Source organism: Ranitomeya imitator, chromosome 1 (genome assembly GCF_032444005.1).
Source record: "Ranitomeya imitator isolate aRanImi1 chromosome 1, aRanImi1.pri, whole genome shotgun sequence".
NCBI classification, from domain to species: domain Eukaryota; kingdom Metazoa; phylum Chordata; class Amphibia; order Anura; family Dendrobatidae; genus Ranitomeya; species Ranitomeya imitator.
The window spans coordinates 431,623,425-431,644,509 of record NC_091282.1 but is presented as its reverse complement, the minus strand read 5'-3'; the positions used below and the strand labels follow the sequence as shown (position 1 = coordinate 431,644,509).

General features: G+C 43.8%; 1 protein-coding gene across 1 annotated transcript in view; it reads right to left on the bottom strand.

Moving 5' to 3' along the window:
- Positions 1-21,085, bottom strand: part of TRPM3 (transient receptor potential cation channel subfamily M member 3) — a 783,591-nt gene that overhangs the window by 304,894 nt on the left and 457,612 nt on the right. The window contains exons 10-11 of the mRNA XM_069763506.1: positions 6,613-6,713; positions 1,292-1,426 (exon numbers count right to left, since the gene is read on the bottom strand). Coding sequence (XP_069619607.1) covers positions 1,292-1,426; positions 6,613-6,713 — 236 coding nt within the window. The remainder of the gene's footprint in view (positions 1-1,291; positions 1,427-6,612; positions 6,714-21,085) is intronic.

Below are 21,085 nucleotides of genomic sequence, written 5' to 3'. Positions count from 1 at the left end.
ACTCCTTCCAGAGGCGGCAGCTCCCTCGTGGCTGCTCGGCGTCTCTGTCTGCTCTCAGTTCAAGACTTGCTTCTTCTATCTCTCCCTCCTGGAGACTAACTAGCTCCTCCTCCAGGTCAGGATACATATACCTTAGGGAAGCTTCCCTGGATCTGGGTCCTGAGCTCCCCCTCCTGGCCTGGATTTGGAATGTGCTGTTTGTGGGTGCCTTACCTGGTAAAGAGAATTCCATTGCCTCTGAGCATGATATTACCCTCCCCGAAGGGAATGCAACATCACTGTAGCAACCGGTCACCTGGGGTGCTACACATGTATCATCCACTAGCTGTGTGATCACAGCCATATACGTTTGTCTCTAAACCTCTCAGCATTTTAGAGAAAGCCATGCTTTTGATAGTTACCAGAGACCGAGCTGGGTGGGTGACTAGTCATACAGGCAGGTCCCCTGTGGCTTCTCACCACCCACTGACAGTGACTAGCAAGCCTCTACCTATACGTACACGTATGCAGAGGTTTGCCAATCCCCATCAGTGGGCGGGGAGAAGACATTGGTGACCCGCCTCCATAACTAGTCAATAGCGCGGCTCGGTCCCTGGCAGCTATTAAAAGCATGTTTTTCTCTGAAACGGTTTGGGCCGCATTTATCAGGTGACAGGTTCCCTTTAAACTGGAAGAGGACATGCGATTTTGGAGCCATTATTAGCACGCTACTACTCTTATAGTGGCGTTACTTGCCTATGTGATCTGGAGAGATCCGGTATGACATGAATTCATGGTTTAGTTCTTTTTAACTCTGCTTTTTTCTTTTATATACCCAGGGGCCGATTCATTATGATTGGCATTGTACACACCAGTTATGACTTGCTGTAGTATGATTTTCTGAATTCTTTAAGAGTTGCACATCATGCAATGAATTGGGTGCATCTTCTCAGTGGCGGGCGCCTTGCTATAAATACTACTCAAGTCAGAGATCAGAGTAACATTTCTGGCGTAAGAAACGCCGGCACCTATGCTGAATCTGACAGACATCGATCTCACCCAGGCTCCTCTCCAGCTCCACCTTTTTTGGCAGAGTTGCGCCAAAAGTCATAAAACTTATGCACAAAAATGTAATGAATTTTCAAACATTTTACCACAGCTTTTTGGCACAAATGAATCGGGTCACTGTGTTTCATGTTTATTTCTTATGAGTCATTTTTGTGAGCAAGTCTTCAATCCTATCATGGACTTGTCACATGCGGACAGCAAAAGGCCAAAGATGAAGGTAGACGATGAAGTCTGTTCTCCTTACCGTGTTGTATAGTTCCTCCAGTCTGGAAAGTGTGAGAAAACGGTGCATGCTGACTCCATTTTCTATAAGCAGTTTCACAAAGTCTACTCTGTCCAGCACCAAGGCGTCAAGCATTGCTTGCTCCAAAGATCCAACCTGATGGTAAAATAACCAGCAATAGGAAAAAGATTGAATTTACAACATTTTAGAATAAGATAAAATAATGATTTTTTTCTCAGTTAATTAAATGGTTCAATTCCTGCCCTTCATGAAAAATTGTGTCTGAAAACATTTTACACATGTATTTATACTGTTCGAGTGATGAATTTTTGCATTGCCCTCAACGTTGGAGAGATTTTTATTCTATAGTTGTGATCCTGGAAGTTTCGTTTCTCCTTGTGGAGAGTGACATGATAAGCATGTTGAGGTGAGGAGACTTAAAGCCGCAATGCTCCTCTGGGAGATATGCAAATTGTCTCTTCAGAGAGGAAGAGGACTAGAACTCTAGTGCCACCTATTGGAAGTAGCAACCCTAACAGTCAATGTCGACCCTTTAACGAGCCTTGTCACATGACTTAGGATAATAGCCAAACCAGAATCTCAATTTGCAGACACTGTGTTTCGGGGTACTGCCCCTCGTCAGTGCAAAGCGGAGATCTGGTTTGGCTGATTGAGAGGCTGAAATTGTTGCTGAAATTTGGAGCTAGAATCTGCAATGGCGGTAAACTATACATATACTTTCTAGGGTATTTTTTTAATTAAATGCATGTATGTTGAGATTAAATGAACAGTTGGAAATCATTAAAACTTTTATACTTCTTGCCTTCTATAGCTTGTGTATGCAGAATGAGTTAACTGAAAACCTGTCAGTCAACCTTTTTTGGCAGAGAGTTTGTAACTCTTTTATCTGTGTTTGTCCAAGCTCATCTCAGCTGATTTATGAGCTCAGCACACATTAAAGTTGAGGTGGTCATAAATCAGAGGAACTCCCAAAAATACCAATAGAAAAGCTATAAAGTCTCTGTCAGAAAAAAACTGCGTGATGAAATTTTAACAAGCAGTAAATTGAAAGAGCGCCTGTTTTTATAACAAACGTCTGACAATATCCATCTATGAAGATTGGAATAACCCTTTAATTCATTTAATAGCCAGCAATATGTAAAGAAACAAAAAAAAGCCTGAACAGGCCGAGTAATGCAGTATCTTAGATGAAATCCTGTTGCAAAATTGGATACACTTAGGCCGGCTTCACACTTGCGAGTTTTATGGACGTAAGAGCGCAGAAACTACGTCCGTAAAACTCGCAAAACATACGGCACAATTATTCTCTATGCCCCTGCTCCTATCTGCCGTATTAAACTGATCAGTATTATACGGCTTTCTACGGCCGTAGAAAATCGCAGCATGCTGCGTTTGTCACCGTATTGCGCAAATAAAACGTCAATGAAAGTCTATGGAAGCCCCAAAAATACGGATTACACACGGACCAGCAGTGTGACTTGCAAGAAATACGCAGCGGTGTTAGAGAGAAAAGCCGGTAATTCATTGCGGTGTACAGTAAAATCACACTGACAGCTTACAGTAGAATAGGTAGAATAAATGTGTACACATAGAATAGGTATATATATATATATATATATATTAATATTACTTCCAGCGCTAGATAGCTTTAAAGCCGGTAATTCAATTGCCGGCTTTTGCTTTCTCCTTCCTAAAACCCGACATGATATGAGACCTGGTTTACATACAGTAAACCATCTCATATCACCATTTTTTTTGCATATTCCACACTACTAATGTCAGTAGTGTGTCTATGCAAAATTTGACCGTTCTAGCTAGTAAATTAAGGGGTTAAATGGCGGAAAAAATTGGTGTTGGCTCCCGCACAATTTTCTCCGCCAGAGTAGTAAAGCCAGTGACTGAGGGCAGATATTAATAGCCTGGAGAGGGTCCATGGTTATTGCCAATGCTAAAAACACCTGCCCCCAGCCACCCCAGAAAAGGCACATCTGGAAGATGCGCCTATTCTGGCACTTGGCCACTCTCTTCCCATACCCGTGTAGCGGTGGGATATGGGGTAATGAAGGGTTAATGTCACCTCGCTATTGTAAGGTGACATTAAGCCAAATTAATAATGGAGAGGCGTCAATTATGACACCTATCCATTATTAATCCAATACTAGTAAAGGGTTAAAAAAATACACAAACACATTATTAAAAATTATTTTAATGAAATAAAAACAAAGGTTGTTTTAATATTTTATTGAACGCCCAATCCAATCACTGAAGACCCTCGTTCTGTAACAAAAAAAACATAATAAACCAACAATATCCTTACCTTCCGCCGATCTGTAAAGTCCAACGATGTAAATCCATCTGAAGGGGTTAAAATATTTTGCAGCCACAAGCTTTGCTAATGCAATGTTGCTCATGTCTGCAAAACCCCGGAGAATGTAGGTAAAGTAGGTCATTGACCTATATTTACCTGCATTTGCGGTGAGGCGCCCTCTGCTGGCTGTTCCTAGATCGTGGGAACTTTCCTAGAAAGCTCCCAGGCTCGAGTTCATAAGAGGGCGCCCTCTGCTGGTTGTCCTCATATGAATGGTTTATTATGTTTTTTTTGTTACAGAACGAGGGTCTTCAGTGATTGGATTGGGCGTTCAATAAAATATTAAAACAACCTTTGTTTTTATTTCATTAAAATAATTTTTAATAATGTGTTTGTGTATTTTTTTAACCCTTTACTAGTATTGGATTAATAATGGATAGGTGTCATAATTGACGCCTCTCCATTATTAATTTGGCTTAATGTCACCTTACAATAGCAAGGTGGCATTAACCCTTCATTACCCCATATCCCACCGCTACACGGGAATGGGAAGAGAGTGGCCAAGTGCCAAAATAGGCGCATCTTCCAGATGTGCCTTTTCTGGGGTGGCTGGGGGCAGATGTTTTTAGCCAGGGGGGGGCAATAACCATGGACCCTCTCCAGGCTATTAATATCTGCCCTCAGTCACTGGCTTTACTACTCTGGCGGAGAAAATTGTGCGGGAGCCCACGCCAATTTTTTCCGCCATTTAACCCCTTAATTTACTAGCTAGAACGGCCAAATTTTGCATAGACACACTACTAACATTAGTAGTGTGGAATATGCAAAAAAAAAAATGGTGATATGAGATGGTTTACTGTATGTAAACCAGGTCTCATATCATGTCGGGTTTAGGAAGGAGAAAGCAAAAGCCGGTAATTGAATTACCGGCTTTCTGCTATATCGCGCTGGATGAAATATTAATATATATACATATATGTGTCTACTGACATATATATACAGTGGGGCAAAAAAGTATTTAGTCTGTCAGCAATAGTGCAAGTTCCACCACTTAAAAAGATGAGAGGCGTCTGTAATTTACATCATAGGTAGACCTCAACTATGGGAGACAAACTGAGAAAAAAAATCCAGAAACTCACATTGTCTGTTTTTTTTAACATTTTTTTGCATATTATGGTGGAAAATAAGTATTTGGTCAGAAACAAACAATCAAGATTTCTGGCTCTCACAGACCTGTAACTTCTTCTTTAAGAGTCTCCTCTTTCCTCCACTCATTACCTGTAGTAATGGCACCTGTTTAAACTTGTTATCAGTATAAAAAGACACCTGTGCACACCCTCAAACAGTCTGACTCCAAACTCCACTATGGTGAAGACCAAAGAGCTGTCAAAGGACACCAGAAACAAAATTGTAGCCCTGCACCAGGCTGGGAAAACTGAATCTGCAATAGCCAACCAGCTTGGAGTGAAGAAATCAACAGTGGGAGCAATAATTAGAAAATGGAAGACATACAAGACCACTGATAATCTCCCTCGATCTGGGGCTCCACGCAAAATCCCACCCCGTGGGGTCAGAATGATCACAAGAACGGTGAGCAAAAATCCCAGAACCACGCGGGGGGACCTAGTGAATGAACTGCAGAGAGCTGGGACCAATGTAACAAGGCCTACCATAAGTAGCACACTACGCCACTATGGACTCAGATCCTGCAGTGCCAGACGTGTCCCACTGCTTAAGCCAGTATATGTCCGGGCCCGTCTGAAGTTTGCTAGAGAGCATTTGGATGATCCAGAGGAGTTTTGGGAGAATGTCCTATGGTCTGATGAAACCAAAGTGGAACTGTTTGCTAGAAACACAACTTGTCGTGTTTGGAGGAAAAAGAATACTGAGTTGCATCCATCAAACACCATACCTACTGTAAAGCATGGTGGTGGAAACATCATGCTTTGGGGCTGTTTCTCTGCAAAGGGGCCAGGACGACTGATCCGGGTACATGAAAGAATGAATGGGGCCATGTATCGTGAGATTTTGAGTGCAAACCTCCTTCCATCAGCAAGGGCATTGAAGATGAAACGTGGCTGGGTCTTTCAACATGACAATGATCCAAAGCACACCGCCAGGGCAACGAAGGAGTGGCTTCGTAAGAAGCATTTCAAGGTCCTGGAGTGGCCTAGCCAGTCTCCAGGTCTCAACCCTATAGAAAACCTTTGGGGGGAGTTGAAAGTCCGTGTTGCCAAGCGAAAAGCCAAAAACATCACTGCTCTAGAGGAATGGGCCAACATACCAACAACAGTGTGTGGCAACCTTGTGAAGACTTACAGAAAACGTTTGACCTCTGTCATTGCCAACAAAGGATATATTACAAAGTATTGAGATGAAATTTTGTTTCTGACCAAATACTTATTTTCCACCATAATATGCAAAAAAATTGTTAAAAAAACAGACAATGTGATTTTCTGGATTTTTTTTTTCTCAGTTTGTCTCCCATAGTTGAGGTCTACCTATGATGTAAATTACAGACGCCTCTCATCTTTTTAAGTGGTGGAACTTGCACTATTGCTGACTGACTAAATATTTTTCTGCCCCACTGTATATATTTATATAGACAGTATATATGGTATTTTTTTTAACACATGGATCCCTTGTATATCCGTATGTTGGTTTTGCAAGCCTGCGATAAAAACACGCAGTACGGATGCCATACGGATTACATACGGAGGATGCCATGCGCAAAAAACGCTCAAACACCCTGCCTACGGAGGAGCTACGGACTTTTCAGCATATTACGGCCGTTATATACGGACCGTATTTTCATACGCTGAGTGTGAAGCCGGCCTTAGAGTTGTTCATATAAGAGATAGAAATGCCGCATAATATTAGGAGATCACTTCTAAAGATTCTATAGATCAAAATGAGTTCTTTACTACAAGATGAACTCTGTCGTCTAAATGTATAAAAATTAAATCCGTTTAGTAGCAGAAAAGTCAAATATAATATACATCTAACACTGTACCGGCCACTGTTGTCCATAAATGAAGATCTGGCTTCGAGCGATATCCACTCTGTTCCAGGCTAATGCGAGGCTCAGCTGGTCCGGAGCAGAGGCATTGGCACCTGATTATCAGCAAGAACATAGCAAGTCAGATAGTACTGAAAGAATACCGCGTCATCACCATCTACCATGTGTAGGGAAATATGCCCACTTAACTATGCAAATAATAATTTATTAATCATTGATACTAAACAATAATAGTTGGTCATAGCTTGAAAGGCTTGTCTGGGCTCAGAACAAAAGTCTGCCCTCACTGTGTGTGTGGTACACACGATGGCACGACTACGATTGGTGACCGTAAGCATGCAAATTACACTCATGTGGTCATATGACGGCCACTCCCACGAGGAATCATGGCAGAGTACGCACCCCACATTGTCCCATATAGTGAATGCATTTTTTTCTTTCATTTATAGAAATAAGCTGTCAGACTGGCCCCATGGCTCTTATTTAGTGATCCTCATGTGATAATCCACCTGTCCCCCCGCTATTCCCCAGCCTCTCCCCTGTGTCAAGCCCTTCACTGGCTTCCTATCGCCCAGAGACTCCAGTTCAAAACCCTCACACTGACATACAAAGCCATCCACAACCTGTCTCCTCCATACATCTGTGACATGGTCTCCCGGTACCTACCTACACGCGACCTCCGATCCTCCCAAGACCTCCTTCTCTACTCCCCTCTCATCTCTTCTTCCCATAACCGCATCCAAGACTTCTCCCGTGCTTCCCCCATACTCTGGAACTCTCTACCCCAACACATCAGACTCTCGCCTAACATAGAAACCTTCAAAAAGAACCTGAAGACCCACCTCTTCCGACAAGCCTACAGCCTGCAGTGATCCTCAACCTACTGAACAGCCGCGCAACCTGCCCTACCCTCTCCTAGTGTATCCTCACCCACCCCCTGCAGACTGTGAGCCCTCGCGGGCAGGGTCCTCCCTCCTTATGTACTCGTGTGCCTTGTTATCTGCTCATGTTTAATGTATTTGTCTATATTTGCCCCGTATTCACATGTAAAGCGCCATGGAATAAATGGCGCTATAAAAATGTATAATAATAATAATAATAATAAATTACAATAAGTAATAGCATTCATCAAAATACATAACAAAATGTCTACCAATGGCCACTAATTTTTATTTAAAGAATTGGCTTATACAAATTTATTTTTTAATAAGTAATCTTTTAATATTAAGACTCATGCACACAGCAAAATCACAGGTCTGCATAGCTACTTATGGAATCCTTCATTAAGCAATGCTCGTAATTTCCGTAATTTGGAAATAAATGACACATGGTACATTTTTTTTCAACCTTTCAATCATACTAGAGGCATATGGAGGTAGCATATGCTTCCTTTGATTTCCATGGCCACCAGATGACAGATCAGTATAACACAGATACACATACATGAAGCCTTGCACACCTTTACAAAGAATTTTATTGTTTATTTTCTTCCTTAATGAAAAGCTACGGAACCTTCTCAATAGCCTTTTTTTATTTTCTTGCTGTCGATTGTGTCATTTATAAAGCTGAGGGCTATCTGAATGCAAAGCCGTCAGAGCTGATGAATCAGTTTTGAAGGCTGTCTCTGCGCTCCCCTATTTTTTGTCAGTGTTTTATAGCGGAGATTTCAGGTGAGGAAAAGAAAACAGTCTACATAATCGCACATGAAGGAGAAATACAGTAAGTGCAGGATAGAAGCTGTGAAGATGATATTTGAGTTAATGATGATGGTAGCACCTTGGCTACACAAAGACATCACATCCAGTCTGAAATGGATCTGTATATCACGGGTTTGGAAAACAATACATATAAAAACATTGCAGACTGTAATTTAGTGCAATTTATATAAGGGTGACCACTAACATTTTGCGCTGAAGGTAGTGTTGTCAAAATTTTAATTATATTTCTAGTACAAACTAAATTGTCTTTAGTCTTTAGATAATGACGTACAAGTAGATGGTAAAGAACATTTAACCCCTTAAAATCACCTAATTGTTTTGTTTTTGCGCTTTCAATATTTGCCATCCCTTGTTCCTAGAGCCATAACTTTTTTAACTTCTGTCAACATAGCTGACATGAGGACTTGTTTTATGCGGGATGAGTTGTAGTGACAACATTCATTTTACCATAAAATGTACTGAAAAATGGTAAAAAAAAAAGTGTAGTGAAATTGTAAAAAAAAATGCAATTCTGCCATTGGTTTTTAGACTTAGTTTTTATGGTGTTGTTTGGTAAAATTTGCCAGGCCGCACGATTCTCCATGTCAGTACAATTACGACAATACCAAACTTGTCCAGTTTTATTGTCATTTTTTCATGGTGGAAAAAAATTTGAAATTTATTCTAAAAAAAAGTTTGATGACCCCCCCTTTTTTGTCTATGGATCTGTGTGAGGGCTTGTCTTTTGCCCATTAAGCTATTATTATTATTATTATTATTATTATTATTATTATTATTATTCATTTTTAGAGCATCATTGATTCCATGGTGTGCAATATACTATGTAGTTGTGCTATATACTACGTGGCTGTGCAATATACTAAGTGGCTGTGCTATATACTATGTGGCTGTGTTATATACTACGTGGCTTTGTTATATACTACGTGGGCTATGCTATATACTACGTTGGCTGTGTTATATACTGCGTCGGCTGTGCTATATACTACATGGGCTGTGCTATATACTACATGGGCTGTGTTATATACTGCGTGGGCTGTGCAATATACTACATGGCTGTGCTATATACTATGTGGCTGTGCAAAATACTACATGGCTGAGCATTATACTACTTGGCTGTGCTATATATTACATGGCTGTGTTATATACTACGTTGCTGTGCTACATGCTATGTGGCTGTGCAATATACTATGTGGACTGTGCTATATACTATGTGGCTGTATTATATACTACGTGGCTGTGCTATGTACTACGTGGCTGTGTGATATACTACGTGGCTGTGCAATATATACTACGTAGGCTGTGTTATATACTGTGTGGGCTGTGCTATATACTACGTTGGCTGTGCTATATACTATGTGGGCTGTGTTATATACTGCATGGGCTCTGCTATATACTATGTAGCTGTGCTATATACTACATGGGCTGTGCTATATACTACATGGCTGCGCAATAAACTATGTGGCTGTGCTATATACTACGTGGCTGTGTTATGTACTGCGTGGGCTGTGCTATATACTACATGGGCTGTGTTATATATTGCATGGACTGTGCTATATACTACGTGGCTGTGCTATATACTATGTGGCTGTGCTATATACTACGTGGCTGTGCTATATACTACGTGGCTGTGCTATATACTACGTGGATGTGCTATATACTACGTGTGCTGTGTTATATGCTACATGGGCTGTGAGACTCTTTCGCCCGGGGCCCTCAAAAACCAGGAGCTGGGCCTGGCTTCACTGATTGGTCCCGGCCAGCCGCAAACAATCAGCGACGGACGCAGTTCGGCCACGAATTGGCGCGGGATTTGAACCACGCTTCGCTAATTGGTCGCACCCAGCCAGCCGAATCCTGTGTATTCATTGCATTTTTCTGAAATCTTCATAAATAAACTACATACATATTCTAGATTACCCAATGCGTTAGAATTGGGCCACCATCTAGTAATAATATATTTCTGAATATCTTTGTTTTTAATGAGGGATAGAAGGATGATTACAATTTTTACATTTTTGATTTATTTTTTTAACTTAATTTTTCTTCTCTTTAGAGGGCTTGAATCTTCAATCACTTAGACAATATACTGGTAGCCTATTGATTCCCCACAATCACAATGCTTACGGCTGATGGGACATGTATGCCCCAGCAATAACGCCATTTACATACAGCTGTCAGAGATTTACAATGGTATTTGATTGATTAAGCTGTGACAATTGGAGCAAGCTATGGCCACTGCCGTTACAGGCTATATAACACAGAACGCATCTGGCTGGTATGAAGCAGGCTGAGCCAGCTTCATATATTCCGTATTGACCCATTATAAAAATGTACATTTTAATTTGTTAAGGGATTAAAGAATAACTGTCATTTTAATTTATTTTTCAAAGATCAATAGTAAAACAGAAGATAAGAAATCTATGTTATCAGAAAAATCTGCTTCTTTTCCTTTCTGGACTGCTTATTCATTCTCAGTTCATGGGTAAAATTTGTCTTCAGTGAATACAGACTTTTCCATTACTGAAATAGAATATGGCATTTGGTACTCATAAGATTATATGGCCTGGGGAGAGGTAGTAAGAGGTATACACAGATACCAATCTCCAGCCGTAACGTCTCCTGGAAGGGAAGTTACACTTCAAAGGGAACCTGTCACCAGGTTTGACCAATATGACATACAGTCATCACCTTTCAGGCCTGATATATAGCATTCTATAATACTGTATATCTGCCCCCAACCTGACCTGCAAGGACCTTTTATTACACTCACATGTGGGGCAGTCCAATCCGATGGGTGTTGCTGGTCTTTATCCAACGGCATTCCTCTCCTAGTCAGGATGTATGTCTGTGCCCTGACTAGGGCAGAGTAAAGTACTGTAGCGGGTAGGCGCCGGAAAAGGTGACAGAGCCCCAATGCATGCGCACTGCGGTACTTTACATCTGCATGAATGCCGGGGATCCTGTGTGAATGACGTAGGGACTCGTCACCCACACGAAGCAAGAAGAAGGACAGCATCTCAAGAAGAAGGGAGGCACCGGACCAAGAAGAGCGACACCCCTTGGACAAGACCGCCTTGCGAGTGAGTATAATAAAAGCTCTTTTCTTGACTTGCAGGTCAGGTTGGGGGCAGATATTCAGCATTATAGTATGCTGTATGTAGGGCCTGAAAGGTGATGGTCATATCTCATATCGGTCAAACCCAGTGACAGACTCGCTTTAAAGGGAATATGTCACCCTCTAGGACGTATATAACCTATTAATATGGGTATACAGGTAATAGGAATGTTAAAGTAGTCCTACCGGTAAGCCTCATAGCTGCCATTTTGTTGAAAATTTGTCTTTTCTTTCTTTATGCTAATGATTTCTTCCAGGCTCTGGGGCGTGCTGTTGTGAATTCTGTGGCTGAATTCACTCCTGTGGTCACAAGTGGTACTGCAGCTTCTGAGCTTCCTCCCTCAGGTGTTCTGGTGAGCTCGTTAACTGCTTCATTACTTAACTCCGCCTGATGCTGCTATCCTTGCTCCTTGTCAATGTTTCAGTGTTGGATCTGAGCTTCTCCTGATTGTTCCTGTGACCTGCTGCTCTGTATAGCTAAGTGCCTTTTGCTTTTTTGTTGCTTTTTTTCTGTCCAGCTTGTCTTTTGTTTTGCTGGAAGCTCTGAGACGCAAAGGGTGTATCGCCGTGCCGTTAGTTCGGCACGGTGGGGGTTTTTTTGCCCCCTTTGCGTGGTTTTGCTTTAGGGTTTTTTGTAGACTGCAAAGTTCGCTTTACTGTCCTCGCTCTGTCCTAGAATATCGGGCCCCACTTTGCTGAATCTATTTCATCCCTACGTTTTGTCTTTTCATCTTACTTACAGTCATTATATGTGGGGGGCTGCCTTTTCCTTTGGGGAATTTCTCTGGGGCAAGTCAGGCCTATTTTTCTATCTTCAGGCTAGCTAGTTTCTTAGGCTGTGCCGAGTTGCCTAGGTAGTTGTTAGGCGCAATCCACAGCCGCTTTTAGTTGTGTTTAGGATAGGATCAGGTGTGCAGTCTACAGAGTTTCCACGTCTCAGAGCTCGTTCTTGTATTTTTGGGTATTTGTCAGATCACTGTGTGCGCTCTGATCGCTAAGCACACTGTGTTTCTGGATTGCCTTCATAACACCTGTCATTAGCAAACATAACAGTACAAGGAGCCCAACTAATGATTCTCAATAGAGGGAAAGAAAAAGTTCTGACATCATTTTTTTTTTTTTTTTCCCTGCTCTGTGTTCACTTTTTTTTTTCCCCTAGACATTTGGGTGATTCTGGACACAGGTGTGGACATGGATATTCAGGGTCTGTGCTCTTCAATGGATAATCTCGTTATAAATGTACAAAAAATTCAAGATACTATTGATCAGAAATCTATGTTAGAACCAAGAATTCCTATTCCTGATTTGTTTTTTGGAGATAGAACTAAGTTTCTAAGTTTCAAAAATAATTGTAAGCTATTTCTGGCCTTGAAACCTCATTCTTCTGGTAATCCTATTCAACAGGTTTTGATTATTATTTCTTTTTTGCGCGGCGACCCTCAAGACTGGGCATTTTCTCTTGCGCCAGGAGACCCTGCATTGAGTAGTGTCGATGCGTTTTTCCTGGCGCTCGGATTGCTGTACGATGAGCCTAGTTCAGTGGATCAGGCTGAGAAAAATTTGCTGGCTTTGTGCCAGGGTCAGGATGATATAGAAGTATATTGTCAGAAATTTAGGAAATGGTCAGTACTCACTCAGTGGAATGAATCTGCGCTGGCAGCTTTGTTCAGAAAGGGTCTCTCTGAGGCTCTTAAGGATGTCATGGTGGGATTTCCTATGCCTGCTGGTTTGAATGAGTCTTTGTCTTTGGCCATTCAGATCAGTCGACGCTTGCGCGAGCGTAAATCTGTGCACCATTTGGCGGTACTGCCTGAGGTTAAACCTGAGCCTATGCAGTGCGATAGGACTATGACTAGAGTTGAACGGCAGGAATACAGACGTCTGAATGGTCTGTGTTTCTACTGTGGTGATTCCACTCATGCTATTTCTGATTGTCCTAAGCGCACTAAGCGGTCCGCTAGGTCTGCCGTCATTGGTACTGTACAGTCCAAATTCCTTCTGTCCATTACCTTGATATGCTCTTTGTCGTCGTTTTCTGTCATGGCGTTTGTGGATTCGGGCGCTGCCCTGAATCTGATGGATTTGGATTATGCCAAACGTTGTGGGTTTTTCTTGGAGCCTTTGCGGTGTCCTATTCCATTGAGAGGAATTGATGCTACACCTTTGGCCAAGAATAAACCTCAATACTGGGCCCAGCTGACCATGTGCATGGCTCCTGCACATCAGGAAGTTATTTGCTTTCTGGTGTTGCATAATCTGCATGATGTGGTCGTGTTGGGGTTGCCATGGCTACAAACCCATAATCCAGTATTGGATTGGAATTCCATGTCGGTATCCAGCTGGGGTTGTCAGGGGGTACATGGTGATGTTCCATTTTTGTCGATTTCGTCATCCACCCCTTCTGAGGTCCCAGAGTTCTTGTCTGATTATCAGGATGTATTTGAAGAGCCCAAGTCCGATGCTCTACCTCCGCATAGGGATTGTGATTGTGCTATCAATTTGATTCCTGGTAGTAAATTCCCTAAAGGTCGATTATTTAATTTATCCGTGCCCGAACACGCCGCTATGCGCAGTTATGTGAAGGAATCCCTGGAGAAGGGACATATTCGCCCATCGTCATCACCACTGGGAGCAGGGTTCTTCTTTGTAGCCAAGAAGGATGGTTCGCTGAGACCGTGTATTGATTACCGCCTTCTTAATAAGATCACTGTTAAATTTCAGTATCCCTTGCCATTGTTATCTGACTTGTTTGCTCGGATTAAGGGGGCTAGTTGGTTCACTAAGATAGATCTTCGTGGTGCGTATAATCTGGTGAGAATCAGGCAAGGAGATGAATGGAAAACTGCATTCAATACGCCCGAGGGTCATTTTGAGTATCTAGTGATGCCGTTCGGACTTGCCAATGCTCCATCTGTGTTTCAGTCTTTTATGCATGACATCTTCCGTGAGTATCTGGATAAATTCCTGATTGTTTACTTGGATGACATTTTGATCTTCTCAGATGATTGGGAGTCTCATGTGAAGCAGGTCAGAATGGTTTTTCAGGTCCTGCGTGCTAACTCTTTGTTTGTGAAGGGATCAAAGTGTCTCTTCGGTGTGCAGAAAGTTTCATTTTTAGGGTTCATCTTTACCCCTTCTACTATCGAGATGGATCCAGTTAAGGTCCAAGCCATCCAGGATTGGATTCAGCCGACATCTCTGAAAAGTCTGCAAAAGTTCCTGGGCTTTGCTAATTTTTATCGTCGCTTCATCTGTAATTTTTCTAGCATTGCCAAACCATTGACCGATTTGACCAAGAAGGGTGCTGATTTGGTTAATTGGTCTTCTGCTGCTGTGGAAGCTTTTCAGGAGTTGAAGCGTCGTTTTTGTTCTGCCCCTGTGTTGTGTCAGCCAGATGTTTCTCTTCCGTTCCAGGTCGAGGTTGATGCTTCTGAGATTGGAGCAGGGGCGGTTTTGTCACAGAGAGGTTCTGATTGCTCAGTGATGAAACCATGTGCTTTCTTTTCCAGGAAGTTTTCGCCCGCTGAGCGTAATTATGATGTGGGCAATCGAGAGTTGCTGGCCATGAAGTGGGCATTCGAGGAGTGGCATCATTGGCTTGAAGGAGCTAAGCATCGCATGGTGGTATTGACTGATCATAAGAACTTGACTTATCTCGAGTCTGCCAAGCGCTTGAATCCTAGACAGGCCCGTTGGTCGTTATTTTTTGCCCGCTTCGACTTTGTGATTTCGTACCTTCCGGGCTCTAAAAATGTGAAGGCGGATGCTCTGTCTAGGAGTTTTGTGCCCGACTCTCCGGGTTTATCTGAGCCAGCGGGTATCCTCAAGGAAGGAGTCATTGTGTCTGCCATCTCCCCTGATTTGCGGCGGGTGCTGCAAAAATTTCAGGTGAATAAACCTGATCGTTGTCCAGCAGAGAAACTGTTCGTCCCTGATAGGTGGACTAATAAACTTATCTCTGAACTTCATTGTTCGGTGTTGGCTGGTCATCCTGGAATCTTTGGTACCAGAGAGTTAGTGGCTAGATCCTTCTGGTGGCCATCTCTGTCACGGGATGTACGTACTTTTGTGCAGTCCTGTGGGATTTGTGCTAGGGCTAAGCCCTGCTGTTCTCGTGCCAGTGGGTTGCTTTTGCCCTTGCCGGTCCCAAAGAGGCCTTGGACACATATTTCGATGGATTTAATTTCTGACCTTCCCGTTTCTCAAAAGATGTCAGTCATTTGGGTGGTCTGTGATCGCTTTTCTAAAATGGTCCATCTGGTGCCCTTGGCTAAATTGCCTTCCTCCTCTGATTTGGTACCTTTGTTCTTTCAGCATGTGGTTCGGTTGCATGGCATTCCTGAGAATGTTGTTTCTGACAGACGTTCCCAGTTTGTTTCGAGGTTTTGGCGAGCCTTTTGTGGTAGGATGGGCATTGACCTATCCTTTTACTCGGCTTTCCATCCTCAGACTAATGGCCAGACCGAACGAACCAATCAGACCTTGGAAACATATCTGAGATGTTTTGTTTCTGCAGACCAGGATGATTGGGTGTCCTTTTTGCCGTTGGCTGAGTTCGCCCTTAATAATCGGGCCAGCTCGGCTACCTTGGTTTCTCCATTTTTTTGCAATTCTGGGTTCCATCCTCGTTTCTCTTCAGGACAGGTTGAGTCTTCGGACTGTCCTGGTGTGGATTCTGTGGTGGATAGGTTGCAGCAGATCTGGACTCAGGTAGTGGACAATTTGATCTTGTCCCAGGAGAAAGCTCAACTTTTCGCTAATCGCAGACGCCGTGTGGGTCCCCGACTTCGTGTTGGGGATCTGGTTTGGTTATCTTCTCGTCATATTCCTATGAAGGTTTCCTCTCCTAAATTTAAACCTCGTTTTATTGGTCCGTATAGGATTTCTGAGGTTCTCAATCCTGTGTCTTTTCGTTTGACCCTCCCAGACTCCTTTTCCATACATAATGTATTCCATAGGTCGTTGTTGCGGAGATACGTGGCACCTATGGTTCCATCTGTTGAGCCTCCTGCCCCGGTTTTGATGGAGGGGGAATTGGAGTATATTGTGGAGAAGATTTTGGATTCTCGTGTTTCTAGACGGAAACTCCAGTATCTGGTTAAATGGAAGGGTTATGCTCAGGAAGATAATTCCTGGGTTTTTGCCTCTGATGTTCATGCTTCCGATCTTGTTCGTGCCTTTCATGCGGCTCATCCTGGTCGGCCTGGGGGCTCTGGTGAGGGTTCGGTGACCCCTCCTCAAGGGGGGGGGTACTGTTGTGAATTCTGTGGCTGAATTCACTCCTGTGGTCACAAGTGGTACTGCAGCTTCTGAGCTTCCTCCCTCAGGTGTTCTGGTGAGCTCGTTAACTGCTTCATTACTTAACTCCGCCTGATGCTGCTATCCTTGCTCCTTGTCAATGTTTCAGTGTTGGATCTGAGCTTCTCCTGATTGTTCCTGTGACCTGCTGCTCTGTATAGCTAAGTGCCTTTTGCTTTTTTGTTGCTTTTTTTCTGTCCAGCTTGTCTTTTGTTTTGCTGGAAGCTCTGAGACGCAAAGGGTGTACCGCCGTGCCGTTAGTTCGGCACAGTGGGTTTTTTTTTTGCCCCCTTTGCGTGGTTTTGCTTTAGGGTTTTTTGTAGACTGCAAAGTTCGCTTTACTGTCCTCGCTCTGTCCTAGAATATCGGGCCCCACTTTGCTGAATCTATTTCATCCCTACGTTTTGTCTTTTCATCTTACTCACAGTCATTATATGTGTGCCTTTTCCTTTGGGGAATTTCTCTGGGGCAAGTCAGGCCTATTTTTCTATCTTCAGGCTAGCTAGTTTCTTAGGCTGTGCCGAGTTGCCTAGGTAGTTGTTAGGCGCAATCCACAGCCGCTTTTAGTTGTGTTTAGGATAGGATCAGGTGTGCAGTCTACAGAGTTTCCACGTCTCAGAGCTCGTTCTTGTATTTTTGGGTATTTGTCAGATCACTGTGTGCGCTCTGATCGCTAAGCACACTGTGTTTCTGGATTGCCTTCATAACACCTGTCATTAGCAAACATAACAGCGTGCGTTGCCTGAAAGAAATCTCTACCTCCTGTTTTCATTTGCCCCGCACTGGCGCCCTGCAATAGCGCGATTATACATACCTATTCGGCTTTTCTATAGGTATTGGTTTCACTGCTGCGATTAGGTGCTCTCTCCACTTACATCCTCTCTGCATAGTTAGGACAGTTCCTGATGCCTCTGACACCCATGTATGCATTGTGGGGAGAGAACCTTATCACCAAGCATGCTGTGGGTTACTGCAACGGGAGATAGCAGGGACTTGCTAGTCCAGAAGAATGATGAAGCCAATGCCCATAGAAGGGCAGAAAAAGTACGTATGATCGCGCTATTGCAGGGTGTAGGATTCCGGGGCCACCTTACATGACGCTGATGGGAGGCGGGTGGTATGCAAATGATGACAGAGATTTCTTCAGGCACCGCACGCCCCAGAGCCTGGAAGAAATCATTAACATAAAGAAAGAAAAGACAATTTTTCAACAACAAGAACGCAGATAGGAGGCATACAGGTAAGACTAGTAACATTTCTGTTACCTGTATGCCCATAATAGGTCATATACGTCCAAGGGGGCGACAGATTCCCTTTAAATATTAGCTAAGAACAGTGAAACAATAAAGTGCAATGGGCCTGTGCCTAAAGAAAAAAAAGATTTTTGGACATGTATTAAAATGCGTGTAGCAAGTAATGAAGCCAAATTATGCAGTTTTAAGTGGTGCATGTCATTTTCATATTTTAGACTCTTTGCCCCGCCATTTGAATACATAATCACCAGTAAGTTTACCCTAGTATTATTTTTAATAAAAGAATAGAAGTCAGTAAAATCTCTCACATTAGAGATTCTGTAGACATCAGTGTGTATTTATTGCCGGGGGATTTCCTGGGTTCCCTTTGTAATCATTCTCAGCCCATGATTACCATATCTATTTCAAGTGTTGCAGATCTTCCAAGAATTGCTAACAGTTTTCTTGGGCTATTATGGTCAGGATGTCATGACAGGAAGCTCAAATACATCTCTTCATACAGACATTTACTGCTTTGTACTCAGAAGAGTTATGTGGCACCCCTAGGGGTATTTGCCACAAAAATAGTTACTGACAGTAAGTACAAATACTAAAATAGCAAGACTGAACTACCACCTCCGGCCAGAAGGGGGAGCTCCAGAGACTCCCCTTGATCCATTCTGGTCTGAGAGAAGAAATGGCAGTTGGGCCAAGGAGCTGATAGTGAGAGGTCATACAGTTGAATCTCTAACAGCCCTGTGACTGTTACCAGGCCTAAATCACCGGCCTGAGGAGAAGAGGGATAGAGAAAAAGGACATTGTGAGAACCGGGTAGCATTAATCACTACCCAGAACAGGCGCAAAGACGGATACCGGATCCGTGGCTGTATTCATTATATATAATACAGCAACCGGAAAAACGTGAGGTGATATCAGCTTCATTAGGGCCGGACGCAGCAACAGACACAGAGTTCAGCGGTACTCCCGGAGGGGGTAAGCCGATAAAAGGATTCGGGTTGCCCGTCGAACCAGGACCCGGAGGGGACAGATTGGGCCGGCAGCCAGTTCACATACAGCAGCAGGGCCACACAGAAATTGCGCACAATAAGAGGCGAAGACCCCGGCAGGGTCAAAGTAACTCAGAGTTCCCATACAGACTCCGGTGACAGGACTGGTTGTAAATCCTTTTATGTTAAAGTAAACTGGTTAAACGTTTCAGTGCCTCAGTCTTTCATTTGGACAATAGCCATCTATCCAGGATCGAGATCGTCACCGCTGGGAGAACCTGCTGCTGATCAAGTAAGTGCCTGTCCCCTCATGATACCCCTTACACTGTGCATTGCCTGAGGCCACAGCACCGGGTCAAGCCACCCGTGACATCCCCCTCAAGAGACAGACTCCATTGGTCCGGTGCTGGGTATCCCGGTCTCCTGGGCGTCACAATTGGCGTCACGAACAGGATCTAGCCAGCCCGTATACCGGGTATTGTGTGCCGTGATTGGAGCCCAAAACTGTGAAAACTGGGATGAAAAATCTTGAAAATTGACTTTATTAAAGAAAAATCCATTCCCCATTGAAAACTATTGAAAGTGACTTTTCCCCATTGGTTATAATGGAGTAAAGATGGCCGCCATCCCCTGAGGTAATCACTTCATAACCGTTAGGCACGAGACTGTTAATTGAGCTACGCCATCACCTGAGCCCCAGTCTAACTGAAAAACTTCAGAATCCGCCATTACAGAGCGCGGTGGGTGGGAGCAGCAGGGGGCGTGTCATTGTGGGCGGCACCAAGCTGAGCGCTCTGACATCAGAGCAAGGGGAAAATCGATCCTGCTGCACAGCGGAACGAATCTACACTATCCCGACGGAAGCGGAGGACCGGAAGGGTCCGGATTAACTAAGGGGGCACAGTATGTCGCAGCACGGAGACGCCGCAGCACTCGGCAACGCTAATGCAGCTGAAAGACAGAGTGTCAATAGAGAGTCCGGCAGCGCAGCGGTGCAAGGAGTGGCGCCCATCATGCCGGTGCTGATGCCATATACCCCGGGTGGCCCATGGCTTCCAATGTATGAAGGTGAGCCTAATACCCTTGACGATTTCAGAGAAAAGATGCTGGCCCATTTTGACATGTTCCCTGTGGGTGAAGTTCAGCGTGTTAGTCTCCTGATGATGCAGTTAAGTGGCCATGCTAAGCGAGAAGTCACAGCATGGGCAGCTGATCTAAAAGGCACTGTTGAACGCATATTTGCTGGATTAAAAGCTACATTTGAAACCACGGCCAGCAGCAAAGCTAAAATACGATTCTTTAGTTGCAAACAAAAAGCTAATGAGGGCGTGAGAGACTTTGCCTTAAACCTGCAGGAAGCCCTTAAATCACTTACACTGGCTGAACCCATTTTTAACACCGGAGCGGATAAACTGCTAAGAGATCAATTTATTGAGGGACTCTACACCCCTTCTCACCGGGGGCATGTGAGCATGCTTGTTTTTAAGAACCCTGAATTGACATTTGCCCAATTAAAGGAGAGCGCTATACGTCTCCAGCTGGCAGAGGCACCTCGGGATCAGGATCCTGCGCAACCCATGGCAGAGGCACCTCAACAACAGGGAGTGCCAGTGACATCAGCTATGTCTGGGGCCATTGCTAAGCCCCTGGGGCCCAGTACTAATGAGGCTCTTCAACAAAAGCTTGACTCTTTAGCTGATGTTGTTGCTTCAATGGCTAAAACCATGCAGGAGATGAGAGGACACAAGATGGAGTTGGCAAACTGTAGAGAGGATGTTCCATGGATGAGACCCCGGAGATACCCGACATGGAGAGGACGACCCCGCGACCGCTACCAACCGGATGGACAGCCCATTTGCCGCCGTTGCCAGCAGCCGGGCCACTTTGCACGAGATTGTGATTTAAACGGGAATCCCCTGGGAATGCGGGCCGCTTCGCAGGAATGAACTTTCAAGGCCCAACACCCTGGCACGACAGGTACATCGGAGGACGACCCATTATCCCTATCGTGCTGGACGGAATTCCCCTCAACGCTTTGCTGGACACAGGTTCCCAGATTTCATCTATACCGTATATCCTTTATAAGAGGTACTGGGC